The sequence below is a fragment of the Lepisosteus platostomus genome, chromosome 6 (assembly GCF_059453375.1).
Source record: "Lepisosteus platostomus isolate fLepPlt1 chromosome 6, fLepPlt1.hap1, whole genome shotgun sequence".
NCBI classification, from domain to species: domain Eukaryota; kingdom Metazoa; phylum Chordata; class Actinopteri; order Semionotiformes; family Lepisosteidae; genus Lepisosteus; species Lepisosteus platostomus.
In genome coordinates this window covers 8019926-8042812 of record NC_142616.1, presented here as the reverse complement: position 1 = coordinate 8042812, position 22887 = coordinate 8019926, and the positions used below count along the sequence as shown (strand labels likewise).

Sequence of the window (22887 nt, the reverse complement as noted above, 5' to 3'; positions counted from 1 at the left end):
GAACATTAGATAATATGAGTTAAAGGAGAAAACGTATCTTAAACAAGAAAAATCAACAAAAGAGACTCTTAAACTGTGTTTCCTGAGATATTTAAAACTCTGAACAAGATAAGATGGCTTTTTATTGTTCATGTTTTTCATGGAGTGTACAGTAAGTAATATCGCATTTCCATCGAATAAACATTTAAAGAAGGAGTAGTACGGGACCATAAAGGAACAAGTAAAAGGTTTATTTCTGCTGAAAAGAGAAGAAAGGAAACACAAAGTTTCGGCTGTGGAGCCTTCTTTGGGTGTGAGCATTGTGTTTTGTGGAGGTAATTGCAACCCACTATCAATAATTATAAATTACCCATTATTTATTCATTATGAACACTGTAGGGAGAATCTTTGTGTTTTGTCAACATTTTATTGAACATCAAATAATACAAACAAAAGTGAAAAGGTGTGTGCAAAAGACAACTGATCAATAAAACCACAGAACAATATGCTGCCAGAGGTAATTACAAATCTGAACACCATGTTATATATTTACTTACATCACCTGTATTTTTTGCCTTGTTGTTTTTCTATTTTGAATGGTATTGAAGTAATACTGAATTTCTTCCATATAAGCATTATAGAGGAAATTACTTTAGACCATTTTGTCTTGTAAATGTGAGATTTACCCAGCAGCACTAACATATTACTTCTAAATAAAAGGTTCATTTTCCATATTGCATCTTGCAAAGTATAACCTAATATCAAACTCCTTAATTCTAAGATTCATATCTAAAAGCTTACATATAATGTTTCACAAGTCTATCCAAAACAAAGTTGTTTATATATATATTAATTTGACAAATAAATGCTTCAGTTTCTTTTCTGAATCTTTTTAAGTGTTAGTTCAACCTCAGAAAAAGTGTCAAATTGTATTTCTTTAATCTTGTTAGGAAGGAAGTATCTGTCAACGGTTGTCCAAACTACTTTTCTAGGTCATATTTTCAAACAGAAGGATGGGTAAAGGTTTATTCCATGCTGAACACATGTATCTCTTCTTTTTCAGCATGGAATAAAACCTTCACATATTCTTCTCCAGCTGACACAGCTCCCTACTTGAATTCCAGACGGATATGCAGAGAGGAGTGAAGCAGGGTTTAAATGGATTCCTTAAGGAGTTATTATTGCATTTTTTTTATCTTTTATCTCCACACCATTGAAGAACAGATTCACTGTAAAAGCCGGAAGGTCAATAATGACAGTTACGATTACCTTTGAACAAACTCACCACTTTCTCAGGAATAACATATTCCTGGGTGTAACTGGAATCTATCCAAAAAAGAAGCATAAGTCAAAAAGGAATACTCTCTTTGTTTATCAATCAATTAATTAACAGTTAATTACTTAACAATTAACAATTGATAATAAACTAATAATAATACATATAATCATCTCATCAATACTAATTATTTAACTATAATCTGACTAATCTAACCAAATCTTATTATTATACCATGTTTGCAAGAATATAATATTTATGTAGTGAAAATCATGTTTATATATTAAATTCCACTATTGTAAGACCTACCTAAATACCTCCAAATACCAAATACATTCAGTGTTCCGGACACATAGTGCCAGCCAGTTGACATATTGGTAAGGTCAAGTTCTGCGGGTACAGATGTCTCGCGAGTGCCGCCATTTTACTGAGGTCTGGAAAGCACCTCCGTCGCGTTTCTATGACAAGGAAAGGCGATCGCCCATCCTTCTCTGTCGGAGGTTTGGTGTTTCCTGTGAGTGTATTGTTTGATGGTCCGAAAAATCAGGAAGATGGCTTCTTCCTTACGACAGTGGATTTTATTTCTGATCGTAGTCTGCGTTTTAAATTCAGGTAAGCTGCATCAACTGCGGTCTGCAGTGTCGACCAAAGACTGGAAAGCGAAATGAAGTAGGAAGCTTTGGGTCAGATTTTGTTTTTCCCAAAGAAATTGTGCATTTGTCTCTGTACAGGTGAATCAAGACAGTTTAAACAAAAGTATACTTTAATACATCGACAAATAAGCGATACCGAATTTATCGCAACCGAGGTTTAGTGCGAAGCTGAGCAACTGTTGTTACAGAAATAAAGTTACTTGCTACTAATAACCCCTGAGTGTATCCCTAGAGTCCATTCCCCCAGACACCAGGAAATCAGACTTGTTTAAAATCCGTGCTGCATGCCCGTGTTAACCCGGAGAGAGTTCACATAGGCAGGGCGGTCAGTGTTGGTTTCTCGGTCACCCGGTACTTCAGTTCGGACAGATGCCTGGTCGTATCCGCGTTTATTTTATGTGGTCGTTTATTTCAATTAAACGCGTTTTTTTGTGTCTTAGCAGAGGCGATGTCTCCGGCTCACTCGCTGCCGGTGGTCATATGATTTAGTCATACGCAAACCTCGGGGTCTGTGTGTCAAACCCGAACTCGGAGCCTCATGAGAACCTGTTCCCGAATTTCAGTAGCAGTATTGTAGCAGTACCGGGCGAATTCTCGCAGTGTTCTGCTAATCCAAACGTTACAAAAAAACAAACAAACAAACAAACCAATCATTATTTCCGAGGTGGTTGTATACTTAAATAAAATATGTCGCATTGAAATAAGGCGCTCTCAGTGTCCTCTTTTTCAGCGACGAGTTTAATTTATGTACTTTGCTTCAATCTATGTGAAATGCTTTGTTTTAAAAGCGTTAAGCAAATGTAGGGTGATTCTGGCTGTCATTACATAGCAAGCACCGTAGTTGGAGCGGTGGCGAGAATCTCTCTCGTTACGTTCATCTTTTATTTATAAAGAGCTCACCGTCCCTCTTGTAAATCAGTACACGAGAATGGTCCTATGGTTTCAGTATGAGACTGGGAAGATGGGTTGTGTTGGGAATAAATAGTCAACAACCAGTACAATTCAAGACCTGGGGTGCTGTCTGTTCACATTTCCTCCCACTGTCCAAACACATGCTGGTAGGTTAATTGGAAGACTGGCCCAGGTGTGAGTGTGTGTGTGTGTATTTGTGTGTACCCTGTGATGGACTGGCGTCCTGTATTGGATGAAGATGTTAGAAAATAGATGGATGAATAATAACAATAAACTTTGTTATATAGCGCTATTAGAAGTGATTTCTCAAAGCGCATCACGCTATGAAAAAAGCACACAATGAGAGGATACAGCAGGATTTTAACAATTACAATAAGGGTTTGGAATACAGTGGGAACGTAAAGGGGCAGACATAGAACCAGTTCAATAAAAGTCCTTCTCAAGAAAGAAGGTTTTGAGTCTAGATTTGAGGAGTTTAGACAAGGTGGCTCTCTGATATCCTTAGGAATAGAGTTCCAGAGCTTTGAGGCATAACAGGAGAAGGCCCTGTTGCCCATACAATGTAGACTGGCTTGGTGTACAGACAGGAGACCAGAATTAGAAGAGTGAAGGTTGCAAGGTGGGGAGTAGGATGATAGTAGCTCAGACAGGTACCGAGGTGCCAAGCCACGCAGAGCCTTATAGGTGAGCATGAGGATTTCGAAGTCGACACGAAAACTGACAGGAAGCCAGTGCAAGGACTCCAGGACAGGAGTGATGTGATCACTTGCACAGGACCTGGTCAGGATTCCGGCTGCCCAATTCAATACATACTGAAGTTGATTCAGTGTGGATTTAGGTACCCCAGCAAGCAGGGTGTTGGAGTAATCAGTTCGGGTTCGGGAGAAGAAGAAACCATTAACTAGCTTTTCTCACAACTGTTGCAGAAGGTAGTCTGATGATGGAACGTTGGTATTTGGTTATGTCCCCCCTTATGTGCAGCAAGCGCTCGAAGTCTGCGACCTGTTTAGCCCCCCCAACCCCTCCTCCAGCCAGGACGCGGAGCTCGGCGGCGTTGGGATCTGTATTGGTTCCACTAGCAAAGCCGCTTGGGCCCCTAGTGGTGGCGCTGCTGCTGCTGCTGCTGCTGATGATGATGATGATGATGATAACGGCGGCTCTCTCTTTCTCTTCCCCAGTGGGGACCCTGGCCAACTCGGTGGAGCAGAAGATCTACGTGCTCCTGAACAACACGGCCCCCTGCGTGCGCCTGCTCAACTCCACCCACCAGATCGGCTGCCAGTGTGAGTAGCGGTTGGCGGGGGCTGGCGGGTGGGCGAGGGTGGTGGGAGGAAGGTGGGGGGGGGGGTCAGGGTGTGCCACGGTTTGCGCTGTATAAACTCCAGGTCGCTGTATAAACTCCAGGTCGCTGTATAAAATTAGGTCTCTGGCTCTTCCACTTGACTTAAAATGGCCTGGAATTCAATCCAAGCTAATTCCAGCTTGTGGACATCTTTATGGAAATGGATGTCGGAACTGATGTATTTAAACTAAATAACGTCCGCTACCTTAATCCTGGGGTTTTTCTTTTTATTGCTGCAGAGTCTGTTTAATCCATGACTGACGTCTGTCTTCTCATTTGCTTGCTGGATGCAAGCGCGTTCAATATATTGCTCGATGCGCTCCTAGGAGTGTAGAGAATAGGTCAGGGTAGGAACCTGCTACCGTAAAACTGAGTAAAAGTGAGCGAAACCGTGAACGTGCATGGCTCTCGGGGGGGGGGAATCGGACTTGCGCAAGAGCTTAATCCGGGAAACCGTTGCGCAAGTCACATTTCGTGCAAGTCAGCCGAGCCGATCTGCCGGTAGGAGTCTGTCAAGCGGAGTGGAGTGATCTGACTCTGGGCAGGTTCGGGCTTGAGGTGGGTCAGTCTACACGGCGTGGGTTTCAAGGGGAGCTGCAACGCCCCTTTCCTGTTTCGAGGTTGGAAAGAATCGGCGTTGATGGGTGCCTTTCAAACCACCATAAGAGTAAACGGTACACGGTAACTTGTAAAACCTCCAATTCACATCGCAAAATAGACAGCATTTCCACGTGTGAGCAGCGTCATGTTCTGCGATTCAGAACAAGACACCGAAACGTCTGGTGAGGTGAAGCAGCCCTCTTGCACTGTAAACAAGCAGGCTTGTGAATCCATCTCTTTTAAGCCAGCGGAAACATTGCTCTCGACTTTGAGACGGTTTTGCCAACAAATACTACTTACTTGTCAACTCTGCCTGCAGATCACGTTGGAACATTTCTGCTGTGAAATGTCTGCTGCACAACCTGGACTTATTCACTCGTACATCACATTTCAATAGTTATTACGGTGACTAGTGAGCAGGAAGGGCCGCTTCACGTCACAATTCTAGTGAATTGTCGCTCTCGCCCGGCGACTTGCAGTACTTTCCCGATTTTATTTTTCATTTGGAATCTGTACATCTGTTTCTGTATGGTCAAGGAATTTATTTCCTTACCAAGATTTAATAACCAGTTCGAGAAACTGGGGTGGCAGCCCCCCTTGAACACAAGTCGCCCAGTTGTTCGTCAGGTGGCTGGTGCTGGCGGCTGCCTATATAGTTCGCCTTGCGTTCGATGCCGATGACAAGGTTGGATAAGACTAGTTCTGAGACTTCTCTCCTTCCCTGTCCCTCAGCCTCCATCTCGGGCGACACCGGTGTGATCCATGTGGTGGAGGCTGAATCGGATCTGAACTGGGTCCTGGCCAGTGGGCCCAACCCGCCTTACATGGTCCTGCTGGAGGCGCACCTGTTCACCAGGTACGAGTCCACCCTCCCCACACTCCGGCTCCGTCTCTTCCTTCTTTCCCAGTGATGCTCCTCTCCTGCTTCAGGCCTCTTGTTTTTTTTTCTTAAATTTATAATGCATCCAGTTTATTATTTCATCAGGTTGAACGGGTCAGTCCCTTCCTAGATCTGGTCCCACCGATCAGTTTGTTCTGATCCAGGCTTGGGCACGGCTAGTAATCGCAAAAAATGCATATCAACAGAGATTTGAACCATTGGGTGATCATATTAATAAAATATTAATAATTCCTTACACTTATATAGCGCTTTTCTGGACACTCCACTCAAAGCGCTTTACAGGTAATGGGGACTCCCCTCCACCACCACCAGTGTGCAGCCCCACCTGGATGATGCTGCAGTACTCTCCCCACACACCAGCTCTCAGTGGGGAGGAGAGCAGAGTGATGAAGCTAGTTCAGAGAGGGGGATTATTAGGAGGCCATGATTGGTAAAGGCCAAAGCTTGTACAAGAAACAAGGAGACTCGGGCAAAATATAAGATTTTTATATATATTTTTTTTTTTCCTCTTGCAGCCATCTAGATGTTTAGTTTAAATCTGGGCCCTCTGTGATTATTAATGGTTTAGGTGCCAAGGGGATCACAATCCTGGATGCAGGCATTTGGGTCTGCAATCCCTGGGATGTTGTTAGATTTAGGATTTAGGATTAGCAGAGTGAGTTCTGCTGGGGAAATTGCACTCCCTGGGATGTCTCGTGTTGCATCCTTGCAACTTTCCGAGTCGAGTGAAAGAGCTGAACGGGGCCCTCCCTCCTCCTCCTCCTCCTCCTCTCCCTGTCCCCCTGCCTGTTTCTCCCGCAGGGACGTCATGATGAAGATGAAGGGCTCTTCCCGCGTGGCGGGCGTCGCCGTGGTTACCCCGAAAGCCGGCCCCGCGGCAGGGTTCTCCCCTCACCACAAGTGCCCCAACGAGGCCACCGGTAGGAGCCGCCGTGCCCCTTCCCTTCCGTTGGTCCCCCGGCCCGGAGCAGGGGCAGTTCGGGCGGTACTAACATTGGCGTTCTGTCTCCGGCGGCCTGCCGTTCAGGGGTGTACTCGGAGAAGTACGGGCCGGAGTTGGCGCACTGCAATCAGACCGTCTGGAACCCCCTGGGCAACGGCCTGTCATACGAGGACTTCCCGTTCCCCGTCTTCATGCTGCACGATGACAACGAGACGGCCGTCGTCAAGAAGGTGAGCCTGCTGCTCGGTCCAGAGGGGAGGGGGGCGGGAGCATCCCAGAATCCTTGGCAGAAGATGGGATTGAAAGGTCCACCTCCTGTTAGTCGCTCGAGAGTAGAAGCTGAGGTTTCTTGGGATGTCATTTTTATTTCTGCTCAAATCAAAACCATCCTGGATTCCCAGATTAGTTATGTGATAAAGAGGCATTGCAGAAGATGGGTTCAGAACACCTTTACTGCCTTCTCTCGCGCTCTCTGTTCTCCGGTATTGTAATCTTTTCTCGATCTTGAAACGTAACCGCATCGGCTGCTCTCAGCTGTCTGGCCCTGTAGAATCTTACGTCGGCCGGGGCAGATGGGAGATGTGAGTGCTGCCTTTTTTGGGGGGGGGGGAGCAATCCCAGCATGCTCGGCTCCCCGGCGGTTGACATCTCTCTTGACGTTGGCATTGCAGTGTTTCCGGGACCACAACGTGGCAGCGAACGGCACGGAGCCCCAGTTCCCCCTGTGCGCCATGCAGCTCTACTCCCACATGCACGCCGTCACCGACACCGTCACCTGCATGAGGCGCAACAACCTCCAGACCAGCTTCAGCATGAACCCAGGTGCTTTGCGGGGGTCCGGGGCGGGGCCGAAACCTTGACTCTCCGGTGGAAAGGGCCGACTTTCTTGATGGGTGGGGCAGCTGTTCTGGGGAGAATCCACGGGAAAGAGCCCCGATTCTCCTATGGCTGGCGTATGAGGTCTGATTCGTAGAAGAAGGGCCTGCGATTCAGCAGCCAATGGCATACAAAACTATTTGATATTAAACAGCAGGTATGGGTACCTCTTGGGTGGTAAAACTTTGGTGGCACAGCGCTGAGCGTTGCTGCTTTGCAGTGCTAGGGGCCCTGGGTTCAGTTTCCTGGGTGGTATCTGTGTGGGTTCCTCTGGGTGCTCCGGTCCTTCCTACAGTCCAAAAACAGACTGGTAGGTTCATTGGCTTGTGGGAAGACTGGCCCTGGTGGGAGTGTGTCTCTGTGTACCCTGCGATGGCCTGGCGTCCCATCCAGGGTGTAACCTGCCTTGCGCCCCCATTGGTTGCCGGGATAGACTCTGGCTCCTCTGCGCCCCTGAAGTGGGTTAGAAAATGGCTGGATGGGTGTGTTTTCCCTGATCTACGGGATGCACAGGTTTCCTGTAGCGTCCTTGAACTAGAACTTTATTGCCATATGTAACCGGTGCATGTACTAGTACAATGGAGTTCTTACTTACAGAAAGTCTCTCGATTGTCTCTCGAGTCCAGACAGTGCATTGAGACAATATACAAGCAAACAGTAGACAATACACAAGTCAACATGTAAACCACGACTGCCTCTGCAGTTATTATTCATTAGACTTAAAGATGCTACACAGATGGAATATGCAGAAAACCTAGTCATCCAATGATTGTGGGAAGAGGTATCAGTATCTGTATCCATTGTTTCATTTTCAATACGTTTTTATGTCACTGGCCACTGCATTGCTGACAGTAACTCAAGAGGAAAGGTAACTTAAGCTGTTTGTTCAGGGGGAGTGCAAATCAAGGGTTCCTTGATTTTAGGGGTGCTGCACAAAGATTTTGACCATTTTGGAAGGCTAAACAGGGGATTTGTTTGTAACCAGGCCCTGTGGTGCCCAACCCCAGTGTTTAGACTAGTGCTTACTAGTGGTGCGGTGGTGGTGCTGTGGCTCAGGATCTGCGTCTGTGGCTGGAAGGTTGCCGGTTCGTATCCCGCGGTCGGCAGAGGAATCCTACTCCCTTGGGCCCCTGAGCAAGGCCCTTAACCCCAACTGCTTCAGGGGTGCCGTATAAATGGCTGACCCTGCGCTCTGACCCCAGGCTTCTCTCCTGTCTGTGTCTGATGGAGAGCAAGTTGGGGTATGCGAAAAGACAAATTCCTAATGCAAGAAATTGTATATGGCCAATACAGAAATCTTACAGCTGTAGGCCCGAAGATCTCGGGACCTGGTAAATGGAGGAAACATCCACAAGGGGGAGCAATTGGCTACAGGTTTATAAGTACAAGAGTAATTCTAATATAGGACTTTACAGGATAAAGCACCTGCTAGCGGTGACTTCTTTTGCTTCTACTTTTCTTGGGGCACCTGCAGTAATTTTGTTTTTTTAGGACCCGACAGTGTTAAAAGGAGAAGCAGTTCAGACACTTTTGGGTATTTGCTGTCTGCTCCGCAGCACAAAATGTTCCCTTGTCATTTTCCCCACAACAGAGTTGTCTGTTTTTTTAGATGTTAGCTGTGGAAACTTTTTTTTTTTAATGAGAAGTTTCTGGAGTATGAAAAAATGGGGAAAAGCAGGCCAAAGTTTTGCATATTGAGGCGAGCTCGGGTGTTTCCTAGGGATGGTGTTGTGAAAAGACAACCTATTTCCTGTAGTTTTCAAATGTTGATGAATGACAAATGATACCCACTCTTCTTTTTCCTACCAGTGTTTTTACTGCAAACTCACAGGCTGAAACAGAAGGTTTTCAATTTTCAAATTTGAATTTTAATCCAGAGCACGGGGGTCTGAGTCCTTGTATATTTCAGTTTTTGGCTCTCTTTCAGATATGTGTTGGCAAATAATTTTGTTTAAAAAAAAATCAGTTTGAGCATGTGAGTTTTGCAATACAAATACTGATAGGGAAGAGTGCAATTATCATCTGTCAGCCAGAAATATTTGAAAACTTTTAGAGGATCGGAGTACTTTCATGAGGCACTGTAGCTGGTATGCCTGAGAGAGACATGGGCGTGAGCACAGAGGGATAGAATACAGGCTTTCAATCCATTTTGTAGGAGAGGAAGAGGAAATGGTGAGCTTGCTCATGGGAAAGGGCAGAGGTCACGGGACAGTCCAATGCAGGGGGGTGGGGGGGGGGGGTAGTGAAAACCCCGAAAGAGCCACAACGGGCAGTTTGGCAGCTCGGTGCCAAATTTTGGTCGGATCCATAACCACGCTGGCGATGGAGTGGAATACCGGCGGGGGCCGGGAGTGTGACCCCCTGTCACTCGTGCCGTTGCAGATATGGTGTGCGACCCCCTGAGCGACTACAACGTCTGGAGCTCCGTCAGGCCCATCAACACTTCCGGGCGGGTGGAGCCAGGAGACCGGGTCATCGTGGCAGCCGCCAGGGTGAGTGGGCACGGCCGAAGGGGACTGGTGGTGAAGGGGGGGGGGGGTGTATCCCCATGTGCATGTTTGACATTCACCACGACACACGTATGACCAGGCTCACGGTCTTAATTTTAATGATAAATTCAAGATCGAAGGACACGAGAGGTTACACATGGAGGAGGCCAGACTCGAACCCAAGTCCCATGAGTTGGGAGGCAGTACTAGCACCACAGTACCAATCATAGCATAAAATGGGAATAATAATATCCTGTGCAACAAATACATCAATTTAAACTTGATGCATAGCCTAAGGCCCTGTATTTGTTTTGTTTTTTTTTGCCTTCAGGCTGTATTTCCACCTGATTATATGTTTTGCCGGAGCAGGGTGCTTAGAAGTTAGGGGGAAAAAAATGCTTCTTGGATGGGATCTTTGATGTAACCATGTGCAGTCTGGCAATCTCGTGCCTCTTGGGGTAATTCTAGGTTGCCTTATCTGGCTGTATCTCTAAGTAAACACATATGGTGACAATTAAGGTGTCTTTGCTGGATGGCGATGAAGTTGTATCCTTCATCATAGATCCCCAGCTATAACAGCTGTCTCTCCTAGCACAAGATGGGGGAGGGGGCAGGGAGCTCAATAGAGCTGTCAGCCCAGTATGAGGAACAGGGAGCGAGTCTCTATACCAACAGTAATTCATTGTCGTAAACGTGTGTCGATGAATTGCTCGTTGTTAGGGCTAAGGCACTACTAATCCATCAGTCGTGCACAGAAATCTTGTTTAACTGGAATGATCTTGATGCAGCTGGACAGCCGGTCGTTCTTCTGGGAGGTGGCCCCCGGTGGGGAGAGCACCGTGTCGGGGTTCGTCACCCTCCTGGCTGTGGCCCAGGCCTTGGCCAGCGTCAACGAGACGTCCGCCACCCTGCTGCCCAAGAACATCCTCTTCGCCTTCTTTCAGGGGGTGAGTCGGCCGTCCGCCCCCTGGCCTGCCTGGCCCATCCGCGGGTAGCAGGGACCTCAGCCGCCTGGGCTGGGGGAGGTCTCCTTTGGCTCACTCGGCTGGTTCGCCAGGGAGAGCCGGGTTCGCGGCCCAGGTGTTGCGGTGACGAACCGGCGGGGTGGGGCGGCGAGGGGAACCGCGACGGTCACGCGCGCGGGTCCGCTGGGCGGGATTGCGGCCCCGGTCTCTCCGAATGCTCCTTGAGATGTCGGGGGGCGCGAAAGAACGGGGTCGTCAACAGTGGCGGTTTCACGGCATCAGAATCCCGGCTGGCAGCTCCTCACTGGGGTATCCTCGCTGGTCTCTTCTCTTCCAGGAGACGTTTGATTACATCGGCAGCTCTCGGATGGTGTACGACATGCAGAACGGGAAGTTCCCTGTCGGCCTGGACAACGTGGACTCCGTGGTGGAGATCGGACAGGTGCGGTGTTAACGCGTGGCGCGGCATGCGCGGAAGCTTTTAACCTGAACGTACAAATGCTTGGCCTAAATATTATGAGATTTGTCTGTTCCTGAGATATCCCTTCTCAGTATAATAGTTTAAAAATTCCTTACACTTCTATAGTGCTTCATCACTGTGCTCTCCTCCCCACTGAGAGCCGGTGTGTGGGGAGAGTACTGGAGCATCATGGAGATTATTAGGAGGCCGTGATGGGTAAAGGCCAGAGGGACATCTGGCCAGAATACTGGGGTAACAAGAAAGGTGAAGAAACACCCTGGGATTTTTATTGCCGACAGATAATCAGGACCTCGGTTTTATGTCCCATCTGAAGGATGGCGCCTTTTTGCAGTGTAGTGTCTTCATCACTGTACTGGGGCATTAGGACCCACACAGACCACAGGGTGAGCGCCCCCTGCTGGCCTCACTCACACCTCTTCAGACAGCAACCTGAGCTTTCCCAGGAGTCTCTCATCCAGGTACTGACCAGGCTCACGCCTGCTGAGCTCCAGTGGGGCTGCCAGCTGTGAGCTGCAGGGTGGTAGGGCTGCTGGTATATTTCTCAACTTGTTTGAATGCTTTTAGCAGACGCCATGGTGGGAACATGAAGCTCTGTATTGATCATGTGTACAATTTGTTCCCCATTAAGAATGCTAGAACTGCAGCAGACGGGTTTGGTTTTTCTCTGCTGTTGAAGATATTTAAGGGTAACCTCTGGTGAGCTCCAGCCTGTGGCTCATACTCTTACCGTGGCAAGTGAAATAGTGAATTGTTAAATACATATCATGCTTTGTGGAGCTTTTGGGTTCCTGAGGCCTTTTCCATTGGTCCAGGATCAAAGAATAAAAATATCGCTGGGCCCTGGGCTGAATTTAATACAGCTTGAATGGCAGTGAGGAGCAGTGGTAAGGGTTGTGTAACCAGAAGGTTGTGGGTTCAAATCCTGGGTGAGACCCTGTTGTTGTACACCTTGAGCGAGGTCCTCGGCCTGAATCGTTAGTCAAGTACCCCGCTGTATAAACGCGAGTCGCTCGGGATGGCGCTGTTTGTTGTTTTGTTGTCTTGTGCCTCATGCCTCCGGCGTCTCGGCGCCTGTGTGCTCTCTTGGCCAGGTGGGGCTCCGGAGCGGGTCCGAGCTCTGGGTTCACAGCGATCCTGTCTCCCAGAAGAACAGCAGCATCAGTGAAGAGGTAGGACCCCCTCAGGAGATGAAGACTGTGGTCAGGCTGTGAATGGGACCCTGATGCAGCATGACGCAAAGACTGGGGTTCCCAATCCTGGTTCTCTGTTTCACACGGGCACCCCATTCAAGAAGGGTTATCACACCTAATAATAGGTATCGCCCTTCGGTTGTTTTCACCTCCTAAACGTGAAGGAGGTCTGGCTCCTAACTATCGCCTTTCTCAAGTAATGTAAAATCTCCAACCTTTCAGCAGAAGAGCTAAACTTTTGCCCAGAGAGACTCGATCATTCAGTTAAGGAACGATTCATGTCAAAACCTCCGCTGCAGTGAAAAGCAGCAGGAGTGTGAAGATTGAAAACCAGGATGGTTTATTTTTTTTAAACTGATACACGTCAGATATGTACCACCTGTTTCTTTCCATTGCAGGCCTTTGTCCTAGCTGATCCCTTAAATCCTGAAGTGGTCTCAGGATCTAGGGTCTATTAAGCAATTAAGTATAGGCAATTGTTACCTTCTGCCACTTTGGACAACTTGGTTGTGATTAGGAACCTTCCTCGCACTGTGTCAGCTTGACGTTTGTCTGGACAGACAGGCATTCTGGGATATTGAGCCTCTCTGAAGTCATTCCATGTCCTCTCCAGGTTAAGAAGCTGATGTCGTCTCTGAGCAGCTCCAGCACGGGCCTCAACGTCACCCTGATGCAGCCCGACGTCTCGCAGCCCCTCCCTCCTTCTTCCTTCCAAAGGTTCCTCATGGGTCGCCCAATCCCAGGGGTCGTCCTCACCGACTACCAATCCGCTTTCAGGAACAAGTGAGTGGGCAGGGCCTCGGCTGCGATAAGCAGCCCGATTAGGTGTGGGTCACTTTCCTCGCGCGGAGGCATGCACCCGCTTTCCAAAGAAGGTGGACGTTCATACACTACCCACCGTCATGGGAGGTTGAGTACCAGTTAGCATTTTACAGAGCTCGGCTTTATTTGATCCACCATTGCAGATCATCTGCAGTGATCTGTTGGGGGGCTCGCTCTCTGGATTCTTACGTTTTCCATAATCTGTTCTCGTCACCCATCGAAAACCAAAGCGAACAGAAACAGAAGGGATGACACGTGAACTACAGGGCAGTTCATTTCTGTACAAGGCAACCGGGTCCAATAACAAAAACTCTGGAATTACTGGTCCCTCCATCCCCGAGATTCTCACCCTGACCGGAGCGCCAGAGCTCATCCCTGCCCCCTCCCCACGAAATTCCCCGCTGTACGACTTGCCCGTGGGGCCATGGCCCCGCTGGTGCAGGAGTGAACCCCCCTGTTTCCACCTCCCCCCCCCCTGCAGGTACCACGAGAGCTCGTACGACACGGCGGACAACCTGCGCCTGAAATACCCCAGTGGGATGACGCCAGAGCAGCAGCTGGAATTTGTCACCGACACAGCCCAGGTAAGACCCTGACTCGATGGGAAGCCTGCTCTGTTCCGCCAGGACTTTGGGAGAAGCCGATGCAGATTCCTTATGTGCACCCCAGTAATCTTCTGTAAGAGTCCTCGGAGAGGCAGATCCAGATTCCTGGTGTGCGCCCCAGTAATCTTCTTTAAGAGTCCTCGGAGAGGCAGATCCAGATTCCTGGTGTGCGCCCCAGTAATCTTCTTTAAGAGTCCTCGGAGAGGCAGATCCAGATTCCTGGTGTGCGCCCCAGTAATCTTCTTCAAGGGTCCTCGGAGAGGCAGATCCAGATTCCTGATGTGCGCCCCAACAGTCGTCTTCAAGGGTCCTCGGAGAGGCCGATCCAGATTCCTGATGTGCGCCCCAGTAATCTACTTTAGGAGTCCTCAGAGAAGCAGATCCAGATTCCTGATGTGTGCCCCTGTAATTTTCTTGAAGGGCCCTTGAAGGGGTTTCTCCCTCAAAGAAGCAGAGCAGATCCAGATTTCCTGATGTGCGCTCTAATAATCATCTTTAAGGGCACTCGAGACAGTTTCTATGTCCTCCATTGTGCCACAACAAGGTGCGCATTGCCTGTTGCCAAGCAGGGGCTCTCGAACCTCAGTGAGAGAAAGTACAGTGGAACAGATAGACGTCTGCCTCTTCCTGGGAGCAGCGAGTTGGGAAAGGACTTGACCGCTGGCATCTTCTTGCTGTGTCTCATGTGTGCATCTCGGCGGGGGTTGTATCAAGCTTAACAGTTTCCTCAGCCCATCGGCCTCGCGGGAGAGCGTCGTGGCGGGAGGCGGGCCCCACGAAACGGGCTGGAAGCACCCTGTCCAGGTGTCCGCCCTCGGAGGACACTTACCTTGTCTCTGTCTCGTCAGGCCTTGTCCGAGGTGGCCACCGTTGTTGCCCGGGCTCTCTACAAGCATGCTGGCGGCTCGGACGCGGACCTGTCCAACATCCAGGCTGATCCCAAAACTGTGAGTTGGGGCGGAACCCGAAGAGACGGATTTCCTTAAATATGTCCAATCTTGGAGCTTAATTCTTAAACCTATATTTGTTTTTGTTCGGGGCCAATCTGTTTTTCTGTAAGAATCTTAGCTCTTTACCTAGCTTCATGCAAAATCCCTCAAATATGCAAATGTTGGGTTCATTGTCCTTTAAAGCTTCGGACATGCGAGTACGATACTGTAATACTGAGGAAAGAACCTCAAAAGACCTGGCTTTGTGGGACTGTTGTTGCCGACATCTTTCTTGTAGTAAAATGTCATCATGTTGTCTCAACCTAGGATTTAAGGAGTTTTTCTTTACAGAAGACATGGCCTAAAATTAAAGGGCAGGATATGGATTTAGCTTCATTGACGTGTTCCACCAGCAGCCTCTCCATTGCTCTCAAGTGGAGTATCACAAGAGCTGATTACCTTTCACGGTTTCCCCCTGTAGGAATGCATCTGATAATGGTGCCAGAAACACATTGGCTGGAAGTGGGGGTAACCATCAGGCCTGGGACCCCCAGAGCTTTCCCTTCTCCCATAGGGGGGGTTTTCCTCTCCTCTATGTCCACATGCTCAACAGCTGCTGTTTATTCTGTAAAGCACTCTGTGGCATAGTGTTGTAAAGGGCTCTATAGCTAATTGGTAGAGCTGTCGAGTTCAATTTCAATTATATTAAGAAATCAAGCAGATACATCCAGTCTGCTGCCTGCTTTTATCTTGTTTTTTTGTTGTCACAGGTCACCCAGATGCTCTACGGCTTCCTCATTCAGTCGAACAACTCATGGTTCCGGTCTCTGGTCAGCCCTGACCGGCCCTCTGACATACTGGGTAAGAGAGTTTATTTCACTGCTCCAGCAGGGTTCCCAGTCTGTATCCAAGAGCTTCTCAAGCTCTTGATCATTAAACCCCAGATTTAACTTCATTTACCAATTGGAGCTTTGTGCCGAGTTTTCAGTTCCAGAGGTGCCACGTGTTGTGTGGGTATATTACCTTTTCATAAATGACCTGCAATCTTAAGAGGGGAAAATAAGAAAAGTATGATTTAATCAAACTGTCAATTCAATTAATGGTTCAATTAAATATAGCGGCTGAAAGGAGACACCACATTTATCAGGGCCTGAACTGGGCCGCCGTTAGAAAGGTGTTTAGAAGCTGAGAAGCTTGAATCAGAGGGTTGTGGGATCAGGGCATCACTGCAGGGCTTGCTGTGATCTCCTTATTTCGGATCTGGGGTAACGTGAAATGAAAACGAATAGAGAAAATCTTTGTTTTGTTTTGGGGATGTTGAAGAAGCCTTTGGAAGAGGCTGAAAGTCAGTCCCTAAAATCACTGTTCCTCTAAATGGATCTTAAACCTTCCCTTTTGCAGCTGTGCCTGGCTGGTGATGTTCCTCATCTGCTGGGCGCAGTTATGCCTCACTGCTGGGAATGTTACCGATAGAAGCTCCTTCTCTAGTTAGAGTCGGAGAATAATGATAATAATAATGTAATGTTGCTTTATTAGCCCTATACAATTTCTTGCATTAGGAATTCGTCTTTTCGCAGACCCCAGCTTTTCTCCATGGAGACACAGACACACAGACAGGGAGAGAAGCTTGGGGTCAGAGCGCAGGGTCAGCCATTGTACAGCACCCCTGGAGCAGTTGGGGTTAAGGGCCTTGCTCAGGGGCCCAACGGAGTAAGATTCCTCTGCCAGCTGCGGGATTTGAACCGGCAACCTTCCAGTCACGGGCACAGATCCTTAGCCAGAGAGCCACCACTCCGCCCAAGAGAGGTGGAGAACGAGGCTTGCTCAAGTCTGTTCCTTTTTTTTTTCACCCCTCTTTTCTTCCCAAACCGAAATGGCGTTCCAGAGGACCGAGCTCCCCAGTACTATGTGGCGGTGAACACACCGGTGAGATCCACGCAGCTGGTGAAGTACGTGCTGGCCAACCTCACCGGCACCGTGACCAACCTCACCAAGGAGCAGTGCCAGAGCCCGGAGCAGGGGACCGGAGAGAGCAAAGAGGTCAGGGGATCGCAGTGCCGCGCTCTTCTCCGTCTTGACTTGGCGACTCTGCGTGCTTGTTTGCTTTCACAGCAAAGGATGCTGTTAAAAAAAAAAAAGTTTTTTGTTCTTTTCCCAGTAAGGGAAACACGGCGTTAAGATCTAATGCTTTGATTGTCACGCTATGCGTGACATGATTATGCGGTGCCAGCTTAGTTTGGAAAGAGTAAGATAGAATGAATGTTTCATTGGATAACCAATTATAAACTCTACACTTGGCTGGGAAAATGCAGAGGCCTCTCACTTCAGCAGCTTTGCAGCGTCAGTCAGAAGGAGTTACAACAGGACTTTCTGTTGTATGAAGGCATACAAAACGTTACAAACGAGAGGAGACCTATTTGGCCCGTCTAGGCAGATAGATTGATGCAAAGTTCTCATCCAGGCGTTCCTTACGATGAGATGAGCCAGTGCATCTGCTTCAACAACATGGCTGGTGAGCTTGTCCCATACTCCCCACTGCCATTTGGCTAATTAAGTGACTCCTGTTCTTGATTTTATTAGTAAATAATCACTACACTTATGTGGTTATTTTCTGGACACTCCACTTCAAGTGCCTTATTGGTAATGGGAACTCCCCTCCAACGCCAATGCGTAGCCCCACCTGGATGATGAGATGAGCAGCCGAAGTGAGGCAACAATGCTAACCACTGCTCCACCGTGCCACCCCTACCAAAGTAGTAGTAGTGGTAATAATAATTCATTGCTTTTCTGGACACCCCACTTTACAGGTAATGGGGACCCCCTCCACCACCACTAGTGTACAGCCCCACCTGGATGATGCTCCAGTACTCTCACCACACACCAGCTCTCAGTGGGGAGGAGAGCAGAGTGATGAAGCCAGTTCAGAGAGGGGGGTTATTAGGAGGCCATGATGGGTAAAGGTCAGGGGGAACTTTGTCCAAGACACAGGAGTAACACCCCTGCTCTTTTCGAGAAATATCCTGGGATATTTAAAGACCACAGAGAGTCAGGACTTCTGCCTCTGTTTTATGTCTCATCTGAAGGACGGCACCTTTTTTACAGTATAGTGTCCCCGTCACTATACTGAGGCATTGGGGCCCACAAAGACCACAGGGTGAGCACCCCCTGCTGGCGCCACTAACACCTCTTCCAGGAGCAACCATAGCTTTCCCAGGAGGTCTGCCATCCAGATACTGGCCAGCTTCAGTGCGGCAGCCAGCTGTGAGCTGCAGGGTGATAGAGCTACTGGCAAAACTGCTTTTTGGCAAATATCCACGTTGGGTCCACTTGAATGCTCCGGTTCTACCATTCATTCTGAGGACATCTACTGCCTGGACTTAGTACAGGATATAGACTGAAGATTTGAGTAGTCCTCCCACTTTTCATTCCAGTAAGGATTTTTTGTTTTTTTGCTCCCCAGCTGTACGAATACCTTTGGGTCCAGGGCTCGGTGCCTCCCAACGCCACCGATGCGGTGCCGCATTGCGTGCGGGCCGCAGTCCGCCTCTCGAAAGCAGTCTCCCCGGCCTTCGAGCTGAAGGATTACGGCTCGCAGACCTACTCCACCTGGACGGAGTCGAGGTGGAAGCTCATCAAAGCGCGCATCTTCCTCGTGGCCAGCCGGGAACTGGAGGTAAGGATGGCGAGACCTTCACTTCTCTCCGGGCTGGGGAACCTGCCGGCAATCCGTTTCAGAACGGACGTTTTGCGGGCGACGCTTTGCCATGTTGAAAGGAGAATTTGGTGGATCCCTGGGATTGTCCGTCTTTTGGCATAGCATATTCTGACCAAGAGGGGGGAATGAGGTTTGCTCCTGGTAGGGGTTTAGGGGTTGATATTCGGGGGTAGTCGTTTTGATGTTCATTTTTCCCCCATGCGTTTAGTTTCCGAACTAAACAATAAAGTCGATCGCGGTAACACCGAATCCTGCCTCTGTCCGCTGTTTTGCAGATGACGACGCTGTCCGTGGGGATCGTCGTCCTCGTCCTGTCGCTGCTGGTGACGTACTTCGTGAGCTCCAAGGCCGACGTCATCTTCACCAACTCCAGAGAGCCGGCCAGCGCGGCCTACTGAAGGGCCCCTGGGAAGGGTGCTCTTTTCCAGCAAAGGCCCAGACCTAGAGTTTCCATTCCCTATTGGAGACCGGGCAAGAGGGCACATCCCTCTGGACTCTTGACAAGAAAACACATTTTACATCCTGTTCCGGGGCACGGATGGACTGTCTGCCGCCAGGAGAGGCAACCACTGGAAGAGCTACCGGCTTGTTTTTGGAAATCTTGGCTGGGAAGGGGAATTGGCATCTTCTTCCCACCCGCCTCCCCCCAGTCCCCTCTTCCGTTGGCCAGCGATTCTCCAGGTGACCCAAAAACGAGCGAGGGGGAGGGGGGGGATAAAAGTTTGAATCGACTGCGACGAATTGGTGAAATTGAAGAAAATGTAAAAAAAACAACAAAGAGCTGTGCCTCTCTCATGTCCCCGCCCACCCCTCCTACACTGGCTCCGCCTCTTCCCCTTTGGCTCCTCCCCCACCCGTCGTGACTGTCCTTGCCTCCATGCCAGAAGTCTCTCCTGCTCTGCTCCGCGGCTCACATTGATCTAATTTAACGGGGGGGTGGAAGGGATTGGCAAAAAGAAAATCTCTTGTAAAAGGAAAATAAAGTCTGTCAGGCCTGGACCATGCATGTCCGAACCTGTAAAGCAGTGTCCGTTTTACTCTGGACAGCAACGGAACAGTTTTTGTATCAATAACAGTAAGAGTTTTTGGATCATGTGTGGCGCTCAAGAGTGGGCCTTTCACCCACCTGCTACGCTCTTAGCGTCCGTGACTAGGAGGCGGGAGCCTCCGAGAAATGCTGTGTGCAGGATTTATTCATCTATACATCTCTCACTTGCCCTGGCAGAGAACTGTCACCAGAGCTGAGTCTTTTTGTTTTTGCAGCAAGGGGGGGAAGCTGGTTAGAACAGACAGCCTGCAGCAGTTGTGTCCCCAGATCTAATCTGTGCGAAGCGTTCCTCAACGCCGTGGCTGAACGTAGCCTGAAGAAATCCCACTGAGCAGCAGGTTGGACTACTGCCGCGTTCCAGCCTGGGGCTAGATCACGTCTTGGGTTTTTTTTTTTGTTTTATCCTCTCTCTGAACTGAATAATCAAGTTGAGCGAGATCGAGGGGGGAAAATAAGAGGTTTTAGATTTCTGTATACAGTAGAGGACTTTGTAGGGTGAGCAGAGACTTTGATTTTTTTTTTCTTTGATGGAGCTGGCAATGTTTGTGTTGGGGGGGAAAAAATGTTTTGTTGTTGTTTTGGGGAAAAAGAGGTGGCGGCACTAAGCTATCCCAGCAATCCTCACTCACCGTGCGAGAAACTGTTGGTGCAATACTTTAACGTCATTTTCTTTCCTTGAGTGGGCCGTTTCTCAACGACTTCTATTGTTTTTTTTTTTTTTGCAGAGGAAGTAAAGCACTAATGTTTGAAAATGTTTTTCAACTACCAGAATCAACCTTTTTTTTTTTTCCTCCTCATTTTGGCGCTAGCACTGTGCTGATAATTCTGTATTCTCCGGGCTGTTAATCTGAAAGTAGAATCCAGCTGGATGCCAAAAAAAAAATATGGAACTACTTAGGAAAATGCACTACTTGATCAGAACTGCCGCCTTCATATTTGTGTAAAAATAAATTTCAACCAGCCTCTGTGATGGTATGCCATCGATAAGCAGGAAAGATATAGCTTTCCTCTCGGAGAACATATGATTCAGCACTCCTGAAGTACACACACCTTTTCCAGATTGGAGTCATATAAAGCTGTCGGTTTAAAATATCTGTACTATAGGGGTCTTGCCCCCAAGGCCTGGAGAACCCCAATCCAGTTCATTTCACGGGTCACTCTAAATCAGGGGTCTCCAACCCTGGTCCTTGGGGAGCTCAAATCCAGGTAATCTAGTAGGTCACATTTTCAAATACTGGCAACTAACATTAACCTGTTAGTTATCGATGGATCGACCGCAGTAATCTGTTCAATTGGGAAAAAAAAAACGCTTCAGTTCTTTGGGAGCTGGAATGCTTAGATTTTAGTCTCAAATGATGTCCGGAATTAATTAAATTAATAAATCACGTCTTGAATTAAGCTGTCTTGATTTGTTTACTATCTTTAGTAATTGGGGATTTCCTGGTGGGCCCCAACACCATGCTGGCTGTGGGCTCTTTGGAATCAGAGTGCTAGATTCCCTCTTTACTTACTAGTCTGAATCCTTCCACCCAAAATGATTGTATCGGCTTTGCTCGTTTTCCGAAATTGGTGTTCAAGGTGGAAGTTTCAAGCGCAATTTATGAACACGAACATGGTGCTTGGCCACATTAAAAAAAAAAAGCCTTGCGGATTCCGAAAGGCCAAGCAGCGTCATAAGACGTGATTTTAGAAGTTATAGTTTATGGAACTTGGTGTTTCTAGAGCCCTGTGGAAAATGATGAAGGCGGAATCAAAGCACACCACAGACGAAAACGAGTTTTGAGCTGCGCCCGCAGCTATTTGGGTTGTGATTGAGCGTGTTTTCAGCTATTTCTCCTGTTCGCTCCACCGCTGAATGGACGTCGCAGGTCTTCACAGAAAGTTCAACCAGTGTGAAACATCCAGAAAGGCAACGGGGAAAAAAAAACTTGAGAAATGACAGTCGAACCGGTCGAAAAAGGGGTTGAAGTTCGCCCAAAGAACGCCAGCAGTTAGTAAACGGTCGAATTATAGTGATTTGGTTAGGGCATGTGGACAAGGAGAGGAGTAAAATATTACACTGACAGGTGTGTATGAACAATTCAAGTGTCGGTGCTTCTAAACTGGGAAGTACGGCGGCGAGCGCTTGAAGGAGCGTTTGGAAAGCGCCTCGCCTCGGCCTTCATAGTCCTCCCGTCACGCCGACTGCCGGCAGTGTTCACACAGCTCACAGCTTCGAGGTCGGAGCTGCTAATATCTTTAGAAAAAGGCTCTATTAACCGATAACTGGTATGATATGTCTTTTTGATTGAAAAAAATAACATTTAAGAGCCGAATGGTTTTTTTTAAGTGTCATTATTATTATTAAGCAATCCGAGTTCCTGCGCTTGAAGAGGCTGCCCAAGCGCTATTAACCCCCAGCTGGTAGACATGAGGCGAGTGGCGAACGATTATATTACTGTACTTTTTTTTCTTTACACTTGTTTAATGGCAGAGGAGTGTACATATTTGTGAGGATGGCAACTTTTCTTTTTTGACGAGAATAAAAATGTGAAGACTGGTAGCATTTCGTTTTTCGTTATTGGTTCGTGGTCGGTCATCTGACATTTTCATCTTTAAAGTGGTTTGTCCCCCCTGAATTTTCTCTGTGAGACCATTTCAAAATAAACTATAGATGCACACGGAGGTTTCTATATACCTGGATGGGAGACCTCCTGGGAAAAACTAAGGTTGCTGCTGGAAGAGGTGTTAGTGGGAACAGCAGGGGGACGCTCACCCTGCAGTCCATGTGGGTCCTGATGCCCCAGTACAGTGACGGGGACACTAGACTGTAAGCAGGCGCCGTCCTTCGGATGAGACGTAAAACTGAGGTCCTGACTCTCTGTGGTCATTAAAAATCCCAGGACGTTTCTCGAAAAAAGGAGAGGTGTTACCCCGGTGTCCTGGCCAAATTTTCCATTGGCCCTTACCAATCATGGCCTAATAATCCCCCTCTATGAACTGGCTTCATTACTCTGCTCTCCTCCCCACTGATACCTGATGTGTGGGGAGCGTTCTGGCGCACTATGGCTGCCTTCGCATCATCCAGGTGGGGCTGCACACTGGTGGTGGTGGAGGGGATCCCCATTACCTGTAAAGCACTTTGAGTGAAGTGTCCAGAAAAGTGCTGTATAAGTGTAAGC

At 48.3% G+C, this 22887-nt stretch overlaps 1 protein-coding gene across 1 annotated transcript; it reads left to right on the top strand.

Annotated features, from left to right (window-relative positions):
- Positions 1-1713: 1713 nt before the first annotated feature.
- Positions 1714-22268, top strand: ncstn (nicastrin). Its single transcript, XM_088634020.1, has 17 exons — positions 1714-1867; positions 3999-4103; positions 5495-5618; positions 6465-6583; positions 6691-6836; positions 7278-7428; positions 9865-9974; positions 10760-10918; positions 11274-11378; positions 12509-12586; positions 13221-13390; positions 13911-14013; positions 14883-14981; positions 15734-15824; positions 16849-17003; positions 18424-18636; positions 18954-22268. The coding sequence occupies exons 1-17, from the start codon at positions 1786-1788 to the stop codon at positions 19074-19076; spliced, it is 2133 nt and encodes a 710-aa protein (XP_088490146.1). The 5' UTR covers positions 1714-1785; the 3' UTR covers positions 19077-22268.
- The last annotated feature ends 619 nt before the right edge of the window (positions 22269-22887 follow it).

Bases quoted from the DNA above. Each gene is read 5' to 3' on its own strand.
- ncstn (XM_088634020.1), top strand. From the start codon at position 1,786: ATGGTCCGAAAAATCAGGAAGATGGCTTCTTCCTTACGACAGTGGATT. The intron at 6,837-7,277 runs GTGAGCCTGCTG...TTGGCATTGCAG, and splicing joins AGACGGCCGTCGTCAAGAAG to TGTTTCCGGGACCACAACGT. The intron at 11,379-12,508 runs GTGCGGTGTTAA...TCTCTTGGCCAG, and splicing joins CCGTGGTGGAGATCGGACAG to GTGGGGCTCCGGAGCGGGTC.